General features: G+C 43.9%; 1 protein-coding gene across 1 annotated transcript in view; it reads left to right on the plus strand.

Moving 5' to 3' along the window:
* The first annotated feature begins 7623 nt into the window (after positions 1-7623).
* ARHGAP10 (Rho GTPase activating protein 10) overlaps positions 7624-19361 on the plus strand; it is a 1033471-nt gene continuing 1021733 nt past the window's right edge. Inside the window, exon 1 of the mRNA XM_085641636.1 lies at positions 7624-8269. Within this exon, the coding sequence (XP_085497762.1) occupies positions 8116-8269 (154 nt within the window). The 5' untranslated portion in view covers positions 7624-8115. The remainder of the gene's footprint in view (positions 8270-19361) is intronic.

Below are 19361 nucleotides of genomic sequence, written 5' to 3' on the forward strand. Positions count from 1 at the left end.
GTTTTGATGGCTGTCAGATCCGAATCTACATAAACTCAAGGGAGTCTCTGATTTTTCCATAGCCTGATGTAAATATTTTCCCTAACACTCTCCAAAATGTACTCAAGTACAACACATTCCATATAATGCTAATTTAAAGTCACACAACTCTCAAAGAAATTATTAACATTAAAACTCACTAAATCTCCAACGATGAAGTACCTCAAGATCTCTCTGGAATGGCAGCCGTTAATTACCCACAAATCTGTGTTAAATAGTTATAATCCTGCCAAATATACCTAAAACGGAATCAATAAGAGTGAAACATGCACTTGGGCTAAATTTAGGACAACCCCCAGCTGGGCAACAGACAAAAAACAAGCATTGGCATAGCCAATACGTCTCGCTTTTGGGACCTTATAAGTGTTTAGCCATGCAACAGTTGATGTTGTTGCACCAAGGACATTGTGCTGCATAACTAAAGACTTATAAGATCCCAAAAGTGATACCTATTGGCTATGCCAATGCTTGTTCTTTAATGGGTCTGGTTGGGAAAAATTGCTAGACCATTAACGTCGAAGTTTTGACCCCTGTTAGATGTGTGCATATCAATGACATCACTGTGGGGTCTTCTTCAGGAAAAGAGACAGTTGTGTATGCCCTATTTCGAGAGAGAAAGGAAGTAAGGCTTATATAGAATTCAGTGGTGTGCAAAAAAAGGGTTTATGTAACCATGAAACATCAGGTGTCCACGCTCACCTTTCTGAAATTGGGTAAAAAAGCCCAGCCGGGCTTATCAGGAATTCTCAGTGGACTGGACAATTCTTCCTCCTGTTAGGATTATAGGGGCCTGTTAGACTTCTCATAAGGGAACAGGTCCACCAGTTATAAAATTATAATAATAGGGCCGGTATCCTACCTTGTGACCACTGTCGTACAAGTTCAATAAAGGTTCCACTGTCCAAATTTGAATTTTCAATAGGTAACAGGGGCACCTGCTCCCTGTGAGCCTGTGTTAAAAACATAATCTCTTTTAAAAGAATGTCCAGGAACAACCCCTTCAGGAAAAACCTTTTGGTGAACTGCCCACCACCGTGAAAAATCTGTGGTATTTTGCAGAAGTAATCACTCACCTCCGTCAATGTAGGTTCAGATAGTAAGGTGTATGTTGGCCAAACTAAACAGAAAGTCAAGACCCAAATCCTTCAGCATTGTTCAAAGATACGCTGTCGAGTACAGAGTGCTCCTTTGGTCGACCATTTTTTGGAAATGAAACATCCAATTGACAGTCTGAAATGGTGGGCTCTTGAAAAGATTCTACCCAATCCAAGAGGCGGTGACCTATCAGTGACTTTAAACTTATGAGAATGTAAGTGGATACATCTTCTGGACTCAGTCAACAAGGGTTTGAATGAGTCTGAGGAGATCTCCAGGCAAATCTCCCTACTATGTACGGGTTGAAAATTGTCTGCATAACTTTGGAGAGAGTTTCTATGCAGTTCAGGATACGTTCAGAATGGGTTGGGTTCAACACTGCATGTATTATTATTGTACATAATGCCAATGTAGGCTAGAGCTATGTAATGACATGTTTACTGATTGGTCATTTTTTCTTACTACAAATTGTTTATCACTACACTGAAAATGTCTTGCATGTAATGGTCCTGTACATAATGCTGATGTAGATCTAAGCCAGTCAATGGCATAGCAATGTTCGGATCATTTTTGTGAATTGTACATGGGATGTTTTGCCTTTCCTAAGACTGTCCAAATGTGATTTTATTGACAACAATGCATTATTGTGTGTATCCTTTTTACACATTAAATTTCCATATGTATAATTGAGGGATACGTGGGATGTTTTGCCTTTCCTAGGACTGTCCAAGTGTGATCATATTGGTACCAATGCATTATTGTATGTATCCATTATACACATCTAATTTCCAATGTATATATTGAAGAACCGTCTATGAGCCAAGTACTTAATCTCATCACATATAACTATAGTGAGGACATGTTTTTATCAGTTGTTGTATATATCACTTACCCATGTAGATGCACCGAAATTTGTAGATAAACTTGTTTATGAAATTCCGCTTGTTAGATAAGGAAGGTTATGAACTCCCGGAACCAACCTCCCCCAGCTACTTGTTGCGCGTAACACGTTTTCAACAATCTGTTTATAGCTATTACCGGTCTTCGCAATATGCGCACAATGAAGCCAGCCCTTCATGTTGTTTAATTAAGATTGGTCATCTCTTTTTTTATCATTCATTATTCATTTTTATTGATCACATAAGAGACCTGTAGATATTCTGGCACCAGCGCACAGGAAAATAATTACAAACATCATTCAACATTTAGACCTGTCATTTGCACCGATTCAATTAAAGAAGCTAGCCTGATAAGTTTTTACATGAGATTGGTTTTTTGACTGATCGAGTGGATAGATAGAATAGGACAGGTAAGAGACCTTCAAGTATTCCAGCGTTGGCTCAAGGGATAAACATTATTTTTCCATGAATGTTGAGACAACGAGGTGTTATCGCTTTGTAGACTCTGCAGAGGTTTTGTAGAGTGCTCGACCTTCTGCATACCTCCCACTGCCTGCGTATTCATTCCCTTGGCAACCCCGGATAGTTCCGCATTCCGACACGCCGAGATCAGGAACTTCAGGAACGTTATTTCTGTGCTGGAGACGCCATGAGCGATGCAGCTCGAGTACGGACTCCGAGCTGTTTGCCTGAGGTAAATTGATATTAAGATTCTCACTAGATTTTGAAGGGAATATTTTCTCCGGTTTAGTCTTAGACCTCGGAGGATATTAGGGAGGATTTAATGTCCGTTAAATTTGACCATAGTCATTTTTTGTTTGTGCAGATATTACCCCAAAAACGGTCAGGTCATAATTGACACAGGAAACATCCAGGTCATATTAAGATAGACATTTAAAAGTCTCTTCATTTTTTCACTGTGCCGGAGGTGAGTGATTACTTCTGCACAATACCACGGATTTTTCACGGTGATGTGCAATTAACCAAAAGGTTTTTCCTGAAGGGATGTTTCTGGACGTTCTTTTAAAAGAGATTATGTTTTTACACAGGCTCACAGGGAGCAGGTGCCCCCGTTACCCATTGAATATTCATATTTGGACAGTGGAACCTTTATTGAACTTGTGCGACAGTGGTCACAAGGTAGGATCCCGGCCCGATTATTATAATTTTATAACTGGTGGACCTGTTCCTTTATGAGAAGTCTAACAGGCCCCTATAATCCTAATAGGAGGAAGAAATGTTCAGTCCATTGAGAATTCCTGATAAGCCCGGCTGGGCTTCTTTACCCAATTTCAGAAAGGTGAGCGCGGACGCAGGATTTTTCATGGTTACATACACCTTTTGCACACACTGAATTCTATATAAGCCTTATTCCCTTTCTCTCTCGAAACAGGGCATACACAACTGTCTCTTGTCCTGAAGAAGACCCCACAGTGATGTCATTGATATGCACACATGTAACAGGGGTCGAAACCTTGACGTTAATGGTCTAGCAATTTTTCCCAACAAGACCCATTAAAGAAAAAGCATTGCATAGCCAATAGGTCTCGCTTTTGGAACCTTATAAGTATTTAGTTATGCAACTGTTGCATGGCTAAACACTTATAAGGTCCCAAAGACGAGACCTATTGGCTATGCCAATGCTTGTTTTCTTTCTAATTGCGGCACCAGTGCTTTACTTTTAACATTAAAAGTAAAGCGCGGGTGCCGCGAGTATAGCAACAGTAAAGAAATAGATGTCTGTTTCTATTTCTTTACTTTTGCTATAATCGCGGCACCGGCGCTTTACTTTTAACATTAAAAGTAAAGCGTGGGTGCCGCGATTATAGCAAAAGTAAAGAAATAGATGTTTGTTTCTATTTCTTTACTTTTGCTATAATCGCGGCACTGGCGCTTTTCTTTTTATGTAAAAGTAAAGCACCGTTGCCGCGATTAGCAAGCTAAAAATACTACCGCCGGCCACAGCTTGCAGTGCATGTGCGCGAGTGATGCGCGCGCAGCAGTAATCACGCCATATGGCGCCTCTGCTGAAGCGTGCGCCCGAGCACATGCAATGCAAGCTGTAGCCGGCGGTAGCATTTTTTAAAGCCCTTACTAAAGTCTCTCCGAGCAGCGCATGTGCGCTGACTCAGCGAGACCTAAAAAGGAGGTTTTGCTAGGGTGTTCTCTGTTGCTAAGATTACAATGATATTGTAAAGACCAAATGGTGTTTTTGTGTTTTTTGTGTAAATTCTTTAGTGATGTGATGTGTACAGTCGCAATCTATCACCTTTTTGTGTTATTATTGTAGATAATCACTTATGTTTGTTGTGTATGTCGGATATGTGTTTGGTTTAATAGAGTGTTCAAACATATGATTTTTTCAATATATCAATATATTTTTCTAAACAATTGTCTTCTTGTTTCAGTGTTGTGCTAATCAAATATTTGGTGTGGGTCCCACCTGAGGGGGACTAAACAAAATAAATAAGTGTTGAGGTAGCAGAGCCACTGTTCTTATACCGTATTAATCCCAAGGTTCTGTGCATTACTGGGTTACCCCATTGAGATTAATGGTATTTTCAATGCAGGCAACTGCTCCTGTGGGTTATCATGCAAATTCTGACATTGGTGCTCACAATGGAGGGATAGTCATGCAGTCTTTCCTTGCAAATACCATACCAGACCAACACCGGGCTCCATATTCAATGGCCAGCTATAGCTTTGATTTGTTAACAAAAGTCCCCGATCCACTTTAGCATCCCAGCTACATTTATTGGTGGTCGATGGGGGAACATAAGGGTGACATTGAATGCAAGGGTTATTGGTAGATTAAAAGAACAGTGATGCATCTATGGCAAGGGAGGGCCTTGCCAGCAGCGGAAGCTCCCAGCAAGGCATGGCAGTACATACAATGGGATCCTAAAGATAAATGGCAGGTTGCTGGTGGGGAACAAGCCACGAACAGGTGACAGTCAGGACTCAAGGGGGTACTGGCAGGCTACTGTAATGGCCTTGTGGGTTAAACCAGAAGGAAATAATTAAGGGTAGCGCCGGTGTCCCGGAAGAAACTGCAGAGACGGACTCGCCGTAGCGGGCACCGGGCGTTTCCCTGGTGGACCGCCGGGGTGGGGCCGTTTTTGTTACCGGGGGCCTGCAATCTCGGCCCCGGGTAACAAAATCGGCCGAAACCAGGCCTGGCAAACAGCTTGGCTGCACCCCCCACCCCACTCCCGTGGGACGGCCAAGGTGTTTTCCAGGGCCAGTTTTGGTTCCCAGTCCGGCCCGCGGGCACCGGGCGTTTCCCTGGTGGACCGCCGGGGTGGGGCCGTTTTTGTTACTGGGGGCCTGCAATCTCGGCCCCGGGTAACAAAATCGGCCGAAACCAGGCCTGGCAAACAGCTTGGCTGCACCCCCCACCCCACTCCCGTGGGCCGGCCAAGGTGTTTTCCAGGGCCAGTTTTGGTCCCAGTCCGGCCCTGAGAAGCTGGTGTACAGGTTACTGGGTCACCATGCAGGGAAGGGTGGAGACGTTCAAGGCCCGGCTCCAAGAATTTGTATTTGGGTAGGCCAAGAGTGCTTTCGGGGAGGCCACTGTAGCAGTCACAACCAGCATGATGGGGGGAGGGGTGGGGGGGATCTCGCACTGGGGTTTAATTTAATAATATTAATTTTGCAGGGAAGGGTGGGACGTTCCAGGCCCGGCTCCATGAATTTTTAATTGGCTAGGCCAATGGTGCTTTCGGGGGTACCACTGCAGCAATCACAGCCGGCATGATGGGGGAGGGGTGGGGGGCTGGGGGGGTCTCGCACAGGGGTTTAATTTAATAATATTAATTTATCAGCATGGAGAAGGACAGAGCGTGCGTGACTGGTTTGGGCGGCCCCAGAGCGCCGACCAAATAGTCTTTACGCACTCAGGAGTGGGCACGCTACTCCTCCCCTGCCCTGCTCGCAGAGCAGCCCGGCCCACACTGTCTGCTGCCAGCCCATGAATGCATTGCTATCCTGGGTGAACCAATGCATTCATGGGCTGGAAGCAGACACTTGCCCTGAATGAAATAAATAGTAAAACCGGAGGTGAAAGGTCAACCGGTTGTGCTGGAAGCAGATGCCTGCCAGAAAGAAATGTGGGGTCACACTAGAAGTGTAAGGTCACCTGGTAGGGCTGGAAGCAGATGCTTGCCTGGAATGTGAGTGATGGTTCATCCACGGTGATAGGTCACCTGAGCTGACACTGAATTTAGGGCACAGTGCTTGTGGCTATGGTGAGGAGGTCGCAGGCTCGCCAAATAATTAAGGAAATGGTGGTTGAAGGATCGCTTCTAAGTTGAAAAACAGACTAATAACCTGCGGCCTCAATTCTTCTATAAACATAAAATGGTTGAGTTCTAAGTTTGTGGGGTCCGGGTGGGCGACCAGGTTGGGTTGCCGTTGCTAAGAAATCTTCGGCCATGTCAAATTTTCAGAACTTAAGTCTCCTGCACACGGCTATCTTATTCCGAAAATAATTAGCAGTCATTAATTGGTCCAGTCTCCTCTTCCTCCGTGACACTCTTGCGGTAGCTCTCCACAGTCCTCTCTGTCTCCTGCTCTGTGAAAATTGTGGTCAGTCAAGCTTCCGCTTCTGCTTCTCCCTCTTGCCCGCACAACGCCGGGTACCGCCTGGCGGGCTTCCTCCTATCCCTGCTCCTCCCCAGCCTTCATCCCTTTTCTCAGGACGTCCCATGAAAGTGGGCGGGGCTAATGTGTAAAAGAAGGATGGGCAGACAGTTGAAGGAGCATGGATTAGAAGGGCGGGGCAGTCTGGGGTAATTGGGCGGAGCCTGGTACCTCTTTGAGGTAGAAGACTTTTACCACCGTGTGTAACTTTATCTTTAGCATCATATTTGAATTGTTTTTGTTTTTTTTAAACAAAACAGTAACATACGCAGCCGGAGCCACCGTAGATTTTAGCAAGTCCCGGAGATATGTTAAAGTACTCTTGAGAAGGTGCGGCATTACGGTCAGAGCTGTTTAGAACTGGGGAACCAGTTTCGAGTCTCGGCTTCGGCTCAACATCCGCTAATCCTGGGCAAATCACTTAATCTCCCCGTGCCTACCAAAAAATGATTGTAACGTAAGCGGTGCTCATGTAAAGCGCTCCAATACCTTCGGGCCGCGCTCGCACTATATAAAACTGCAAAAAAAAAAAAAAAAAAGAGGAATGTGACCTTAAATTGCGCTGCAATTAACTGGAGCTATAGCATGCACCTTAAGAAGGAAGGAACGCTTCAGTAGTGGTGTGTACAACACTACTAACAATGCACTCCCTGGCTTAAACGGAATTACTGTGACGGGGTATATGGTGGGCGCCGGTGATGTTATCGGGCAGGGCTTTCCTGCAACCATACCCTATCTTAGTGACGTGTGCTTCATTAAGGAGGTAGGGCGGTAGGGGTGACGAGGACTGGAAAAGCTGCGTGGATAAACCTCAGAAGAACTCCCGGGAGATGTGGGGGGTGTGGCTACACCCCTGACAGGGAAGGGTACGACGAGAGGCCAGCGAACACATGGAGGAGAGGCGGGGCTGGCCACACCCCCACTACATGCTCCCAGAGTTAAGCCCGACACCAACAAATGCTCGGAGGAGGGCTGGAAAACACGAGTGCCGTTTCTAGCATGGAGGGATAGCAGATCCGTGTCTCGCAGTTAGGAGGGGCAGTTTAGTTGGCTTGGAGTAGCTGGCTGTCGGGGAGGGGCAACTGAAGGAGGCGGGGTCTAGAGGGGGTGTCACTGAGGCTGCAGGAATGTCCCTGCTGAGGCCGATGGGATCGGCCGGGTGTCTGGCTGCCGCGGTTCGGGTCTTTGGTTCTGCAGCGCAGTGTCTCTGAGTCTACGCGGGAGCTTGGTGGCGCTACCGCTTGCGCTAGTTCTCCCAGTGTGTGCGGGCTGCCCTCGCCCCTGGCTTTAATGTGTTTGCCCCGTTTTATTGTTGAATGTTCAAGGTGAGCTGACGCGCTTGCTGGACGCAGTCAGCCGCAGCCTGCCCGCGGCTGCTTCTTTTAAAGGTTTTCTTCTCCCCGCGGACTCAATCGGAGATTTAAAACTTTTTTTTTTAAACATGGGGTTGCAACCCCTGGAGTTCAGCGACTGCTACCTGGACAGCCCCTGGCTGCGGGAAAGGATACGAGCTCACGAGGTGGAGCTGGAAAAAACCAACAAGTTTATTAAAGACCTGATGAAAGATGGCAAAAACCTGATCTCTGCAACCAAAAGTAAGTGTAGACGAGTTGTGCTGGAGCAATAGCAGGGGAGAACAGCTGAAAGCGCCTGGCTCCAGAATAAGGCGCTTGTCTTCTAAGGTGTGCAACACAGCAATTTAGCAAGATTAACGTCGTTGTCATTCAAATGCGTATGCAAACCCTCTGTTTGTGCTTCTGGCTTGTTCTATTGCAGGCAGCTCGACTGGGACAGTTACACACTGCTCACCAGCCTCCGCATTTTGTACAAGATTACATAGTTACAAGGAAGATGTGAGTGCCTCTGCATACTTTAAAATATTACATTGTAACAAGGAATGCGACCGTGCCAGTAGGTGTAGCGTGCTGGTTCAGTAACAGTGAGTTTTTGTTCAGGGGCCGGGTGCACGTGTCCACGTTTGTAAAGTCGATGCCGGGTAAACCATGGGTGGAATCTGTTATGGCCAAATTTACCTTCTGAATCCATATCAGTTTCTCAGACTATGTTTTAACTTCGATTTCTGCGCCTTAACCCACTTTTTGTGAACTCTTGAAACTATGTATAGTTGTGGGTTTTCCTTGTGTTTGCATATAGTGCAGTACGGTAAGCCGGACGCAGATACCAGCTTACCTTGCTTGGTGGTTGTTGGGGGAATCTAATCTCTCTGGCTTCTCTGCAAGCTAGGAGTGTTTGCACCGCTGGGGCGACCGTCTGTTACGTCACACGTTTCCACTCGGAATGTAAACATCAGGGGCTCGAACTAAAACATCACTTTCGTGGTGTGGTTGGGTGAATGTAGGTATCGAACAAGTATGGTATTGCCATTCGTTGTACAACAAAGTAAAGCAAAGCAGAAACAGGTAGCACTTCAACTCACACCAGTCATCGTAACCATTTGCTAAAATAATTGTGGCTATCTGCATTTTGCCTGTAGTTCTGTTTGTACTCTGTGGCGTTTTATGTACATGCTACGACTTCTTACTATGTTGACCATTTCTGTCCCCCTCTTTCTGTGTGACTTTACTTGCATACCTTTACCCGGCAGTTATGAATAGATCAGTTTTTGTTGCTAGAGTGCGCCCAGTCATGCTGCTTCGCCCATAAGTTTCCAAGTGAACTCGGCGCATTGTTAGTTCGTACAAAGAGTTCTAAATGGGTTGGGTCAGAATGCGTTGGATTTGCCAATGTCTTAAGACAGAGCCTTTTCTGTTTTTGAAGGCACGCTTTGTTCCTTGAAAAGGAACTCCACATTTCCAGCACTAGATTTAAAATATTCATGGCATATCACTTATGACCTATTGGATACAATATTCGCGATTTAGCAGTGCCGTGAAAAATGTATTTATCATTTTTTTTTCAAACCGACTTTTATTTGCACCTCCCTTGTAGTTTCACTTTTCCAGTTTCTAAAAGAATAACAACTAGTTGATGTTTCGTCCAAAGAGGGCCTGTTGTTTTAATACATGCGTAAACAATTTACTGTCTATTCTTTTACAAATGTTTCTCCCTCGGAGGCAGATCACATTTAGCACCAAACGTAAACTTGTGTTCATTCACAAGGTAAACGCTGCTTATTTAGAAAACAAAAATATATATAACGCAATGTAGCTGACACCACACCATGTCTTTAGTGCAGTTATGTTTGGAGGTAAAATAGCTCACATTTCCCATTCATCACATTTAGATCTGTTTGAAACCAGAGCCGTCAGGCAGACCCGTTGCTATCTATTAACATACAGGGAGCTGTGGGCCCGTCGCATTCAGCCATTGGCTTTCTTTCACTGGCCTCTTTCAACCATTGGTGTGAGATATGGTCCATATGTCTTGGCTGAGCCCAGTAGAACCCTTATCTCCTTCCAAATGCTGTCATCTGTTTGGCTGAACTCTTCTGCGTCCGCTCGAGTGCTTGCATTCAGCTGCATGAGGGACTACTTTACGACTGTAGCCTTTTCTGTCCGCTCCTGCTAACTGCCTCCCATATGTCTTGCTTTAATGTGCTAGCTTTTTATACATTAGCACGTTAAATAAATACCTGATCGCTTTACCAATGCTTGTGCCAATTGTACAGGTGAGTTTATGGAAATGATAACTTTACCAATGCTTGTTCCAATTGTACAGGTGAGTTTATGGAAATGGCACGGGTAAGCCCAGTCCCTGGGTGGGTTCTCTGTGTGATTGGGGCTCAAGCAGCAGATCTCATTGGTGACATTCAGCGATACAGAAGCACGCCTGCGGCATAGGCACTGGAAGAAAGGTTGCGCGGGTGGGGGTGCTGCTGCAGAACCCCACAAAATAACCATGCTGCAGTTCAGAAGGGGAATGAGCAATACAGATGCCTTTACATTTTGTTTTTCATTGCTTAGTAATCTTACTCCGTTCAGAAGAGCTGGGTGGAGTTTGCTCAAACAAAGGCTTACCAGTGACGAGCCTGCCTATAGCCATGCAGTTAACTATGCACATAGTATCGCTTGGTTATTAACTATTGTTGTTAGCCAATAAGGATTCATACCAGGTGCAGAGGAAGTCAACTTGGCTCATATGCTGAACTCTTGCAGCTGACAATGATATTGCTGGGATTTGATAAGACTTCATATGATCTTGACCTGTAGCTCCACCTTCCAGTTCCAAGTGCAACCTCCCCAGGTATCGCCCATCCTTTAACTACAAACCCTACAGCAAGTGTACTTCAGTTTGTTGTAATCCTTGAGGAGAATCATACCCCTCACTTTATATTTACCATAGTTTTATCTCTCTAGCATTCTTACTACACTGAATACTTATGTAATCCATCGGTGTTCGGTTTGATGCTGCCGTCTCATATTATTCAGATTGTTTTTATGGGAGGGTTCATGAGTGAACTAACCAGTAAGGTTGTGTCTGGCTAAATAGCAGGTTGTCTCAGAGGGCACTGCTTCTATGACGTGTATATTCTTTGAATAGCTTTCGGCACAGCTTAATTTAATTCAATATATTTGTTTGTAAAGAATGCACAACTTGGTGTCTCAGTCAGTCCATTTTCATTAGTGCAAATGTATCTTTCTACCAGGCTAGTTGTTTTTAGAGAATTTCATAAAACAAGAGTTTTGTGTGTTGATCACATCAATGCATTTCAAGTTAGAGTCTTCCTCACGGTGGACAAAATTATGGAGCTGGAAGAGAAGTGAGCCTGATCTCAGCCTTGCAGGTAGTGCTGGGGTTTGTTCTCATTTCTCCCTTCAGCTACACCATGGTAACAATCACTGGTAATCATAATATGATAAAAATGTGGGCATAACGGGCAACGGTGCTTATGCAAGGTGTAGAAGTAGCACCAGCTCATTGCGGGTGCTAGTGCATAGAAGTGATAACACCACATTTCTTCACTGGGGAAACAACTTTTGCCTAAATACAAAAATCATGTTAAAAGCTCAAAGCCTACCTACCGCACATATAACACAATTTTTCCATGGCCGCAAATCTCTAGACTGTGGTCTTGGAGTAGAAGTGCGTGGACTATATGAAAGTGTCCTTTGTGGGCCATATCATGCATGCATGAAACATATACATCCATGCTGCTGGATGTACATGAATATACATGACTGGCCTGTGTGTTTTGTTCTTGATTTCTGCTATAAACCCACGCAGGACCATTTCTTGTCCGAACCATTTCTTTCAAAGACTTTGAAATAAGCTGAACAATATAATTTCCCACAAAAATGCAATATTGAGTCACTGAATGCAAAATAAATCTCCACTGCCCTGAAATTGGTCCAATATCATTGAGTCTTTCGGACATGCTTAATGTCAGACCGCCTCTCAGAGTTGGGCTGCCTCTGTGCAGTTACATGCTGCCTTTGGTAAAGCCTCCAACACTGTGGCCCTTTGTGTCCTTTTATGGTGGCAGTCTTAAAGACGTCCATTATCCAGCCCAAGAAGGTGGTGGGGAGGATATTAACTCTAGGAGTAGTGCCCCCTTCTATTAATGGTCCCACCCAATCTCTGCACGCTAGGTAGGGCAGGCCAGAGATGGTGTCCCATTTCATAACGATGTACGAGCCCTTCCAGATCTTCACGTGTTACCTGGCCACACACTCCAGCCGGCAACGAACTGCTTTGTTGTGTCTCCGTCCATCCGTCTGTTTCTTTGCAGTCTTTTATTTCTCATTTCTGTTCTTTGTGTATCCATCTAGTCTTTTTACCCCTTCTGATCTACCTCTGACAGCAGATGTATTTTGTTCATCCCTCACATGCTTGCAGACATCCTGAGAGCTGGCGGTGCTCTGCTAGGTCCACTCTGCCAGCAATTATAAATTTATAATTTTGAAAGTTAGTTACTTTTTGCTTGAAGACTCAGTGCTGTGGTCCCGCTGCTAGTTGTGTTTCATGCCTTAACCTGCACACTGCTTAGGAATCTGAGGAACACCTCAGCCCAGAACTACTATTGTTGTTCTAATCTGGTTGTAGGATGGCAATATTTTCTTTTAGTGTTGCACACGCCCACTAATGTATGAGTTTTTTTTTTTTTTTTTAGCCAATTGCCCTATTTGCCCACAGGCTACAGAAAGTAAGCCAGGCTGATGAGAGCCTTGTTTAAATTTAGTTCAAGGCACTGCCTTTGCGACTTCCAAGGTTAGGAGCCTGAAAAGCAGTGCCAGAGATACCAAGGGGCATGCCTGGCTTAGCAGCTGCTGACCCTGGCCACTCTAAAAATGATTTGTATGAAAATATGGCCTGTTTTGGTCATTCCCTAATTGTGGCCCAGAAATAGAGTTTGAAGTCTTGCTATCCAAGGCCTTCCTTTGGATACAGGACGCTTAGGCTATTTAGCATCCTGCCAGACACCTTTAGTTGAACTGGGTCAGAAACTCCTCAGACAGTTAAAGCAAAATGGTGCAAAATATAGTTCAGTTCACTTTTGCTCTTGAAAGGTATAACTAGAATATCCAGGAAGAATTAACATTTTTACAATATTGACTCTGCCTGGTATAGTGAAAGGAAGGTTAACCCATCTTTTTAGCCTCTGTGCAGTATTCAACAAAAAGGCCTAAATGTAAACTGAAAATTTGAAAGGAGGCGGCTTTTAGCTTTACATAGATATTCAAACTTGTCAACGATATACAACAGTTCGGACCCAACTCTTTATTGATCCCTCATCAATTTTAATCTCTCAACCTGCCTCAGGTTCTTCAAGGATTACACATACTCTTCCTCTATCTGGATGAACTGCAGCCTAACTTGCATAGCGGACTGCCTTATTCTCAACAGTGCCAGCAAATAGACATTTTCCCAATCTATCCATCAGCTTTAAGGGCTACACCTATCCGTATCGAGGCCTACAATTCTCAGTGACCCATGAGTTCAGGCTGGGCATTCAGTGTGGAGTTAGCCCTTTTTTTTCCCCAGCTGTTTAGGATGGAAACAGTCAACATGCCAGAAATACTCAGACCGATCACTGAGTAGTCAGACATACTTTAGGAATGGATTCTGGGAGAAGATGTGGATTAGAGGGTTTACTAGACTACACTAATTTCTCAAATTAGTCCAAGTGAAAGCCTGATATTCAGACTTTCTAGAAGAGTGGGCTCTCTCGATTGGTGTGACGGAGATATCTGGGAGATGAGTCAATAGCGTGTTCACATGTGATTATATCCTCTCCGTCTTCCTTGAGTGAGTCTGAACAGAACACCATTTTCACAGTTCTCACTATCCAAGCATTGTTTTATATATTTTGATTTGTTTGCCGAGCGTGTGTGGGCCTATTTCAAAATTTAATGGCCAGACCGTTAGTAGTGAACAATGCAGATTATCCTATCCAATGGGTCTCTTATCTGTAAATTTTCTTATTCTGCTAATTTTCACAGTGAATGCCTCTATGCAGATCTTATGCTCACCCCCTCCGAGCCATCTACCTGGGGGGTGAAATGAATTGCCTATCACTAAAGTTCTATTCAGCCCTCACAACATCTGGTGACCATGATTCTGTTTTGGGTGGAGCTTCTAAGTCAGTATTTATAAAAGTAGGACTACACTTGGCCACCCCAGTGATCTCTGGCCTGCCTGTTGAAGTTGCTGCAAGACACCTCTTTTTCTTGATCTCGTAGTCAGTAGGTGTTCTGGTGGGCTTTTTCTTCATTACCTTATGCCAGATAGACCTCTTTGCTGCCCTTGTGCCTCTAGATGACTCACTCTTAGTAGCCGCAGTTATGTTTATCTCCAGATCCAATGTGCAATGCACTTTTCCTATAGATTTTACCGCATATGGCTTGCTATTCAGAAAAAAAAACCAAGTGGAGGAGGAGGAGGAGGAGTAGTCAGTCAAACTCCTTGAAAGAAGTGTTTTGCCACTAACCCTGTGTCAAGTCCACTAGTTGTATCACAGTGTGGTTGCGAGTCAATGAGCCTGCCCCACAGCTGTGGTGAGGGAACGTTCTGTGGAGCCCTGAACCGTAGGGAGTATTGAATTGCTTTCGGGATGAACTGAGTAAAAGAAACATTGCCTCCTCTTGATGCTGTCTGTAGAAGATGATTCAATTGCAACTTTTCAGCTTAAGCAGTTGCGAGGCAAGGGAGCCTGCTGTAACCACTTGGTGAGAAGTGATAAGAGCTTGGAGAGGAACCCTGAGCACTGGAGAGCTGCATTGTAAGGCACGGCTGGTGCTCAGCCTGCTTCTTGGAAGTGTGGCACACGTAAAAAGGTTTGGACCTGGTGGGTGCCCACCATAGTGTTGGAAAACCCCTGTGGGTTCCTAGTGGGACCAGGGTCCCATTAATGTGAAGGGCAGCAAATGCAGTAGAAGTGAAGGGCTTGTAGTTTTGTCCCCCTGACATTGCCAAGAACCCTGAAGTCAACAGCATAGGTCTCAAACTGTTTTTCTCCCCGTTTTATTAGATCTTTACTCATTGTATTCTACAGGGTTCTGACCACAGTCCACATTGTTTAATGTTTGCTTGCCCTTTGGCCAAGTTTATTCATTCATTTGCTCTCACTTTTATGACGTGCTGTTAACACACAGATTGCGGGTTGTCTTGACTGGGCAGTGATGGTGTCTCGTGTCATGCAATCCTTGTTTCTTGCTTCACTCCAGTGATCCGTTGAATGCAGATCAATTCTCTTAAAATTAATACTGTCAAAAAAGATATATTGGTTTATAGGTCATTCTCCTAGCATCTAGCCAGCCAAACGGCGGCCTGCAGATCTTGCTCCTGCTCCTCTTCAAGTGGACTTGGAGAGAAAACATTAAAAAAAATAACAATTGTCTTTCTTTTTCTTCCCTGTTTCTTCTTGTTTTCATCACATTCCTCTACTTCATAAAATCACTCAGTTTTTTCTAATTTCAGCTCGATAGACCGTAGCCCAGGTGGTTTTGCTTGGACTAGTGTAACTCTGTCTTTCTTGGCCTACCATTTGTGGCAGGGTAACTTAAAAATTAAGAAAAAGACAGGCTCCTCTTGGCAATGTAAAAACAGCTCTTCGCTGTCGCGGCAGGGAGAGCGACCCTCTTCACACAAGTAAATGGCCAGTCTCAATTTGCTTCACAGGCAGCTATTTTTATACACAGTCAGACAATATTGTTACAGTCACCTATGACCCTAATTATTTACACATCCTTTATTGCAGTTTTGAATGAATGTGTATTTGGGTTGATTTCTTATTTATTTGTGTTGAATGCATGTGTATTTGTGTGTGTGCCTTTATCATTGTTCTGTTAAAACCTCTCATCAGATTCCGTGTGTTCTTAGCAAATTCAATCTCCTGCTCATATTGGCTAATCATTTTTCAATCTATTGAAAACACAAAATACGTGCCTGTGTGCTAAGGCCATAAATTCCCTCAAGTTCTTTAACTATGACTCTGTTCTCCAGTAAACTCGTCACCTCTTTCTCATCAGCGCAAGGTTTTTGGCCTGCGCTGCTCTTTCATGACGTATAGCTGTGTGACGCTCTCTACTGTTATCTGCTGCTGCGCAGTGTTTTCATATTTAATTTATTGTATAATACACTTACTAGATTTTTCCAAATCTAAAACGCCCCAGTCCATGTAGCTTTCACACCACCTTCACTCGCCCCCCTTTCCTATGTCCTTAGACTGGCTGTTGTTTCCTTTTTGTATAAAATTTAAAACCCTCTGCCTATTTAATTGTGCTTTTATTGCTTGGGCCACATATATCTCCAGATACGTTAATTCATTATTCTGCCTTTCGCTCCTTATGGTCACCGTCCTGTCAACTTCTTGTGGCACTGAAGATTAAGCTATTGTTTAAGTGATCACTCCTTTTCGTTTTTGGCAGCCGGGCCCTGGGACATTGGTTCCATTTATCTCCACCTGGTTGCCAACCAGTCTGGAAGGCTAAAAAACTAATCTTTTGACTTTGGATTTTTAAATTCAGCTCCTGTGTACAGTTGTTCTTTTTGGCTTATATTGTATTTACTCCCAATTGTGCTAGGATTCCCATCTGTGGCTGACGGAGCGCTTTATAAAATCATTAGCATTAAAATACAGGCAGTTGTCGTTCCCCATAGACACCCAAGATCACATCAGAAAATGGTGAACTTCGAGGTAGCTCCGGCAGTCTGAGGATTAATGTGTGAAGAGAACATTATTTCGGTCAAGTTACAGGTAATGCATTTACCCATGATGGGATATTGTATTTCTCCAGTCTGTAATTCATGGGGATTGTTGCCTATGAAGGACAGTTGCATTGTGTCCAAAATCTTTGAAATTCAAACTCTTCATTTGATGGAGGGTTTGAATATCAAGGGTGGTGAATTGGTGAAATACAGTGCCGTACTGGGCCGTGTGAGGACCGTGTTAACTGATGAAATGTACACAGGTATCGATTCTCCGGTGTTTTGTCCCAATCTGATGAGGTTGGATGTTCTCGGGTCTTGTTGGATGAGATGTTCATGAGGAACTTTGACATGAATTGGCGAGGGAAGTCATTTAGGAGCATTGGATCCAGGAGAACTATTTTTACTGAGAAACAGTATGATGTGGGTGTAATAAAGTGATATGATCGAACTTGTTTCAGTGCAGGTTTTAGCTCTGCAACTAGCTGGATTAAAGCAGATCACAATGGGCTCTAGCAATGTAGCTGTGATAAGGATTTTGTTCATGAGGAGAGGAGGCAGAACCAAGTACTGATGGATGTTCTACTGAGTGATTCCCTTTATGTCCCCATGGCATTATCCCCATGTTCCCTCCTTTGGGGGTGTGGGAGTTAAGCATGTTATGGTTTCTAAGTCATGATTGGATTTAACATGACATTTTTAGCCGGATACACTTTATTGTACTAGTGAGGCAACTGTAATATGAGACATGTAAAATTGTTTGTTTCTAGTTTTGTGTGGTCATTGTAGCTGTTTACCATGCAATTACAAATGAACACACAATCAGAAGAAAACAATCAGAAAGGGTGACCATATAGGTACTTTAAATTTCTTTCTCACAAATTCAGTTAGACGTTTAAAGGATTTCCTCTTTGATAAACATACTGATGATGGGTCTAGAGATATGCTCAGTTGCCTTCAGAGACAACTTCCCCATTTGATCTACTGCCTTACTCCTTCCTTTTCTTCATACCAGTGAAGTCTGATGAGCTGTGATCACTGTGGTTCTTTCTGCTACTTCCTGTGACCTCTGTGCAGTAAGACAAGGACACATCCCCTTCCTTCAAGTTGAGAATGGTGGTGAATATTCCCGGTATATATCTTTTACAATTCATCTCTCAAATAATTGAGATACTTTTTACCACCTTCCCTCTAGAAGAAGCTAGGGAGAATACCATAGACTACCAGTAGCAATCCCAGTCATCCTGCACGAAGGTGAAGACTAAACACAGGAGGAGGCCTGCACAGAAACTGAGGGAGAGGCACACAAGCAGCAGAGGGTAGAATGCTGGGAAAGAACCTATTACAAAGTGCAGGAGGGAAACAACAAAGATGAGGATACAGAAAAGCTGAGCAACAAAGAACCGTTCCCAGGCAAAGTGAAGTTGTTGACTGTTCTCTTGTGCTCACTGCCACTAGCACACTGGAAGTGACCGGCCGGTAGTGCTTCCTGTAAAAGCATCTGCATCTTCCTCTGTGTATCTTCCATGTCTCTGTCTGCCAGAGCCACCATGATGGTTTTTTTTTTTACAGTGAAATAAAGGACACAGTGAACGCTGTGATGAGCCTGTGGAATGTCCAAAGTGTATGTATGGGTTTTATGTAAGAGCAAACTTCTAATGCCACGAATCCTGATGGTAACACAAGACTGCTAAATCATTGTTGATCTGAATTAATTTGTTCTCTTGAACTTTACCCTTTTTGTTGAAAGCCCTGGTTCTGTGTTTGGATTTCTTAACTTGGTCTAGGAAATTCATATTTTTGCCTCTTTTCATGTCTTTCTTTGCACCCCATATGGTTTGCATGCAGAGTTCAGTGCTGACGTTCCTGGTGAGGTAATCTTTGTTGAACTTTACGATATGAGTTTTTAATTCTTTTGGACCCAATAAAGAAGAGTTCGAATTCCGTTTTGTAGATTTGGTGTTTGCACACCCAGCATCCGTGTTCATAGACACAGACATGTGATCAGAGGGTAGAATGAACACGTCTGATGGACTGAAGGTCTTAATACCGAAGCAGTCCATTCTGGAGTGTGTTTGAGGATTAGAGTTGAAGGCAAATGTATGTCCCTCTCCATTGGCAGGGCGTCGGATAACTTTTGTTCTTGATAATATTCCTGAGTCTTTAGTATGTGCTTGTTGTGTCCTCGTCATTCGTTAGTGAAGGGGTTAAAATCGGTATTGATGTTTCTGCTCAATATAAGCCGGTCATGAGATGCTTCAGCAATACATTATTTTATTTTGTGCAAGATTTGAGAGTATGGTGAGGAATGTCAATGGGTTACTCCTGACCTTAATAACTAGCTGGAATGATGTGCCATTTGTAGTTTTCTGAGTTGAGAGTATGGTTGCAGAAAAGTCTTTGATAAGAAGAGACCCCTCCCATTTTTGTTTTAAACTGAACATACCCAACCCATTTTGCACCGAGTGTGATCTGTTCTTCGACAAAAAGTTGGGTCTCTTGTTGTCAGTTTGAAGATTTCTGAAAGTTCTGCTTTTTATGGGGTGATTGACCCTCTTGTCTTTCGAGGCTAGCTGCCAT

This window comes from Triturus cristatus, chromosome 2_2 (genome assembly GCF_964204655.1).
Source record: "Triturus cristatus chromosome 2_2, aTriCri1.1, whole genome shotgun sequence".
NCBI classification, from domain to species: Eukaryota; Metazoa; Chordata; class Amphibia; order Caudata; family Salamandridae; genus Triturus; species Triturus cristatus.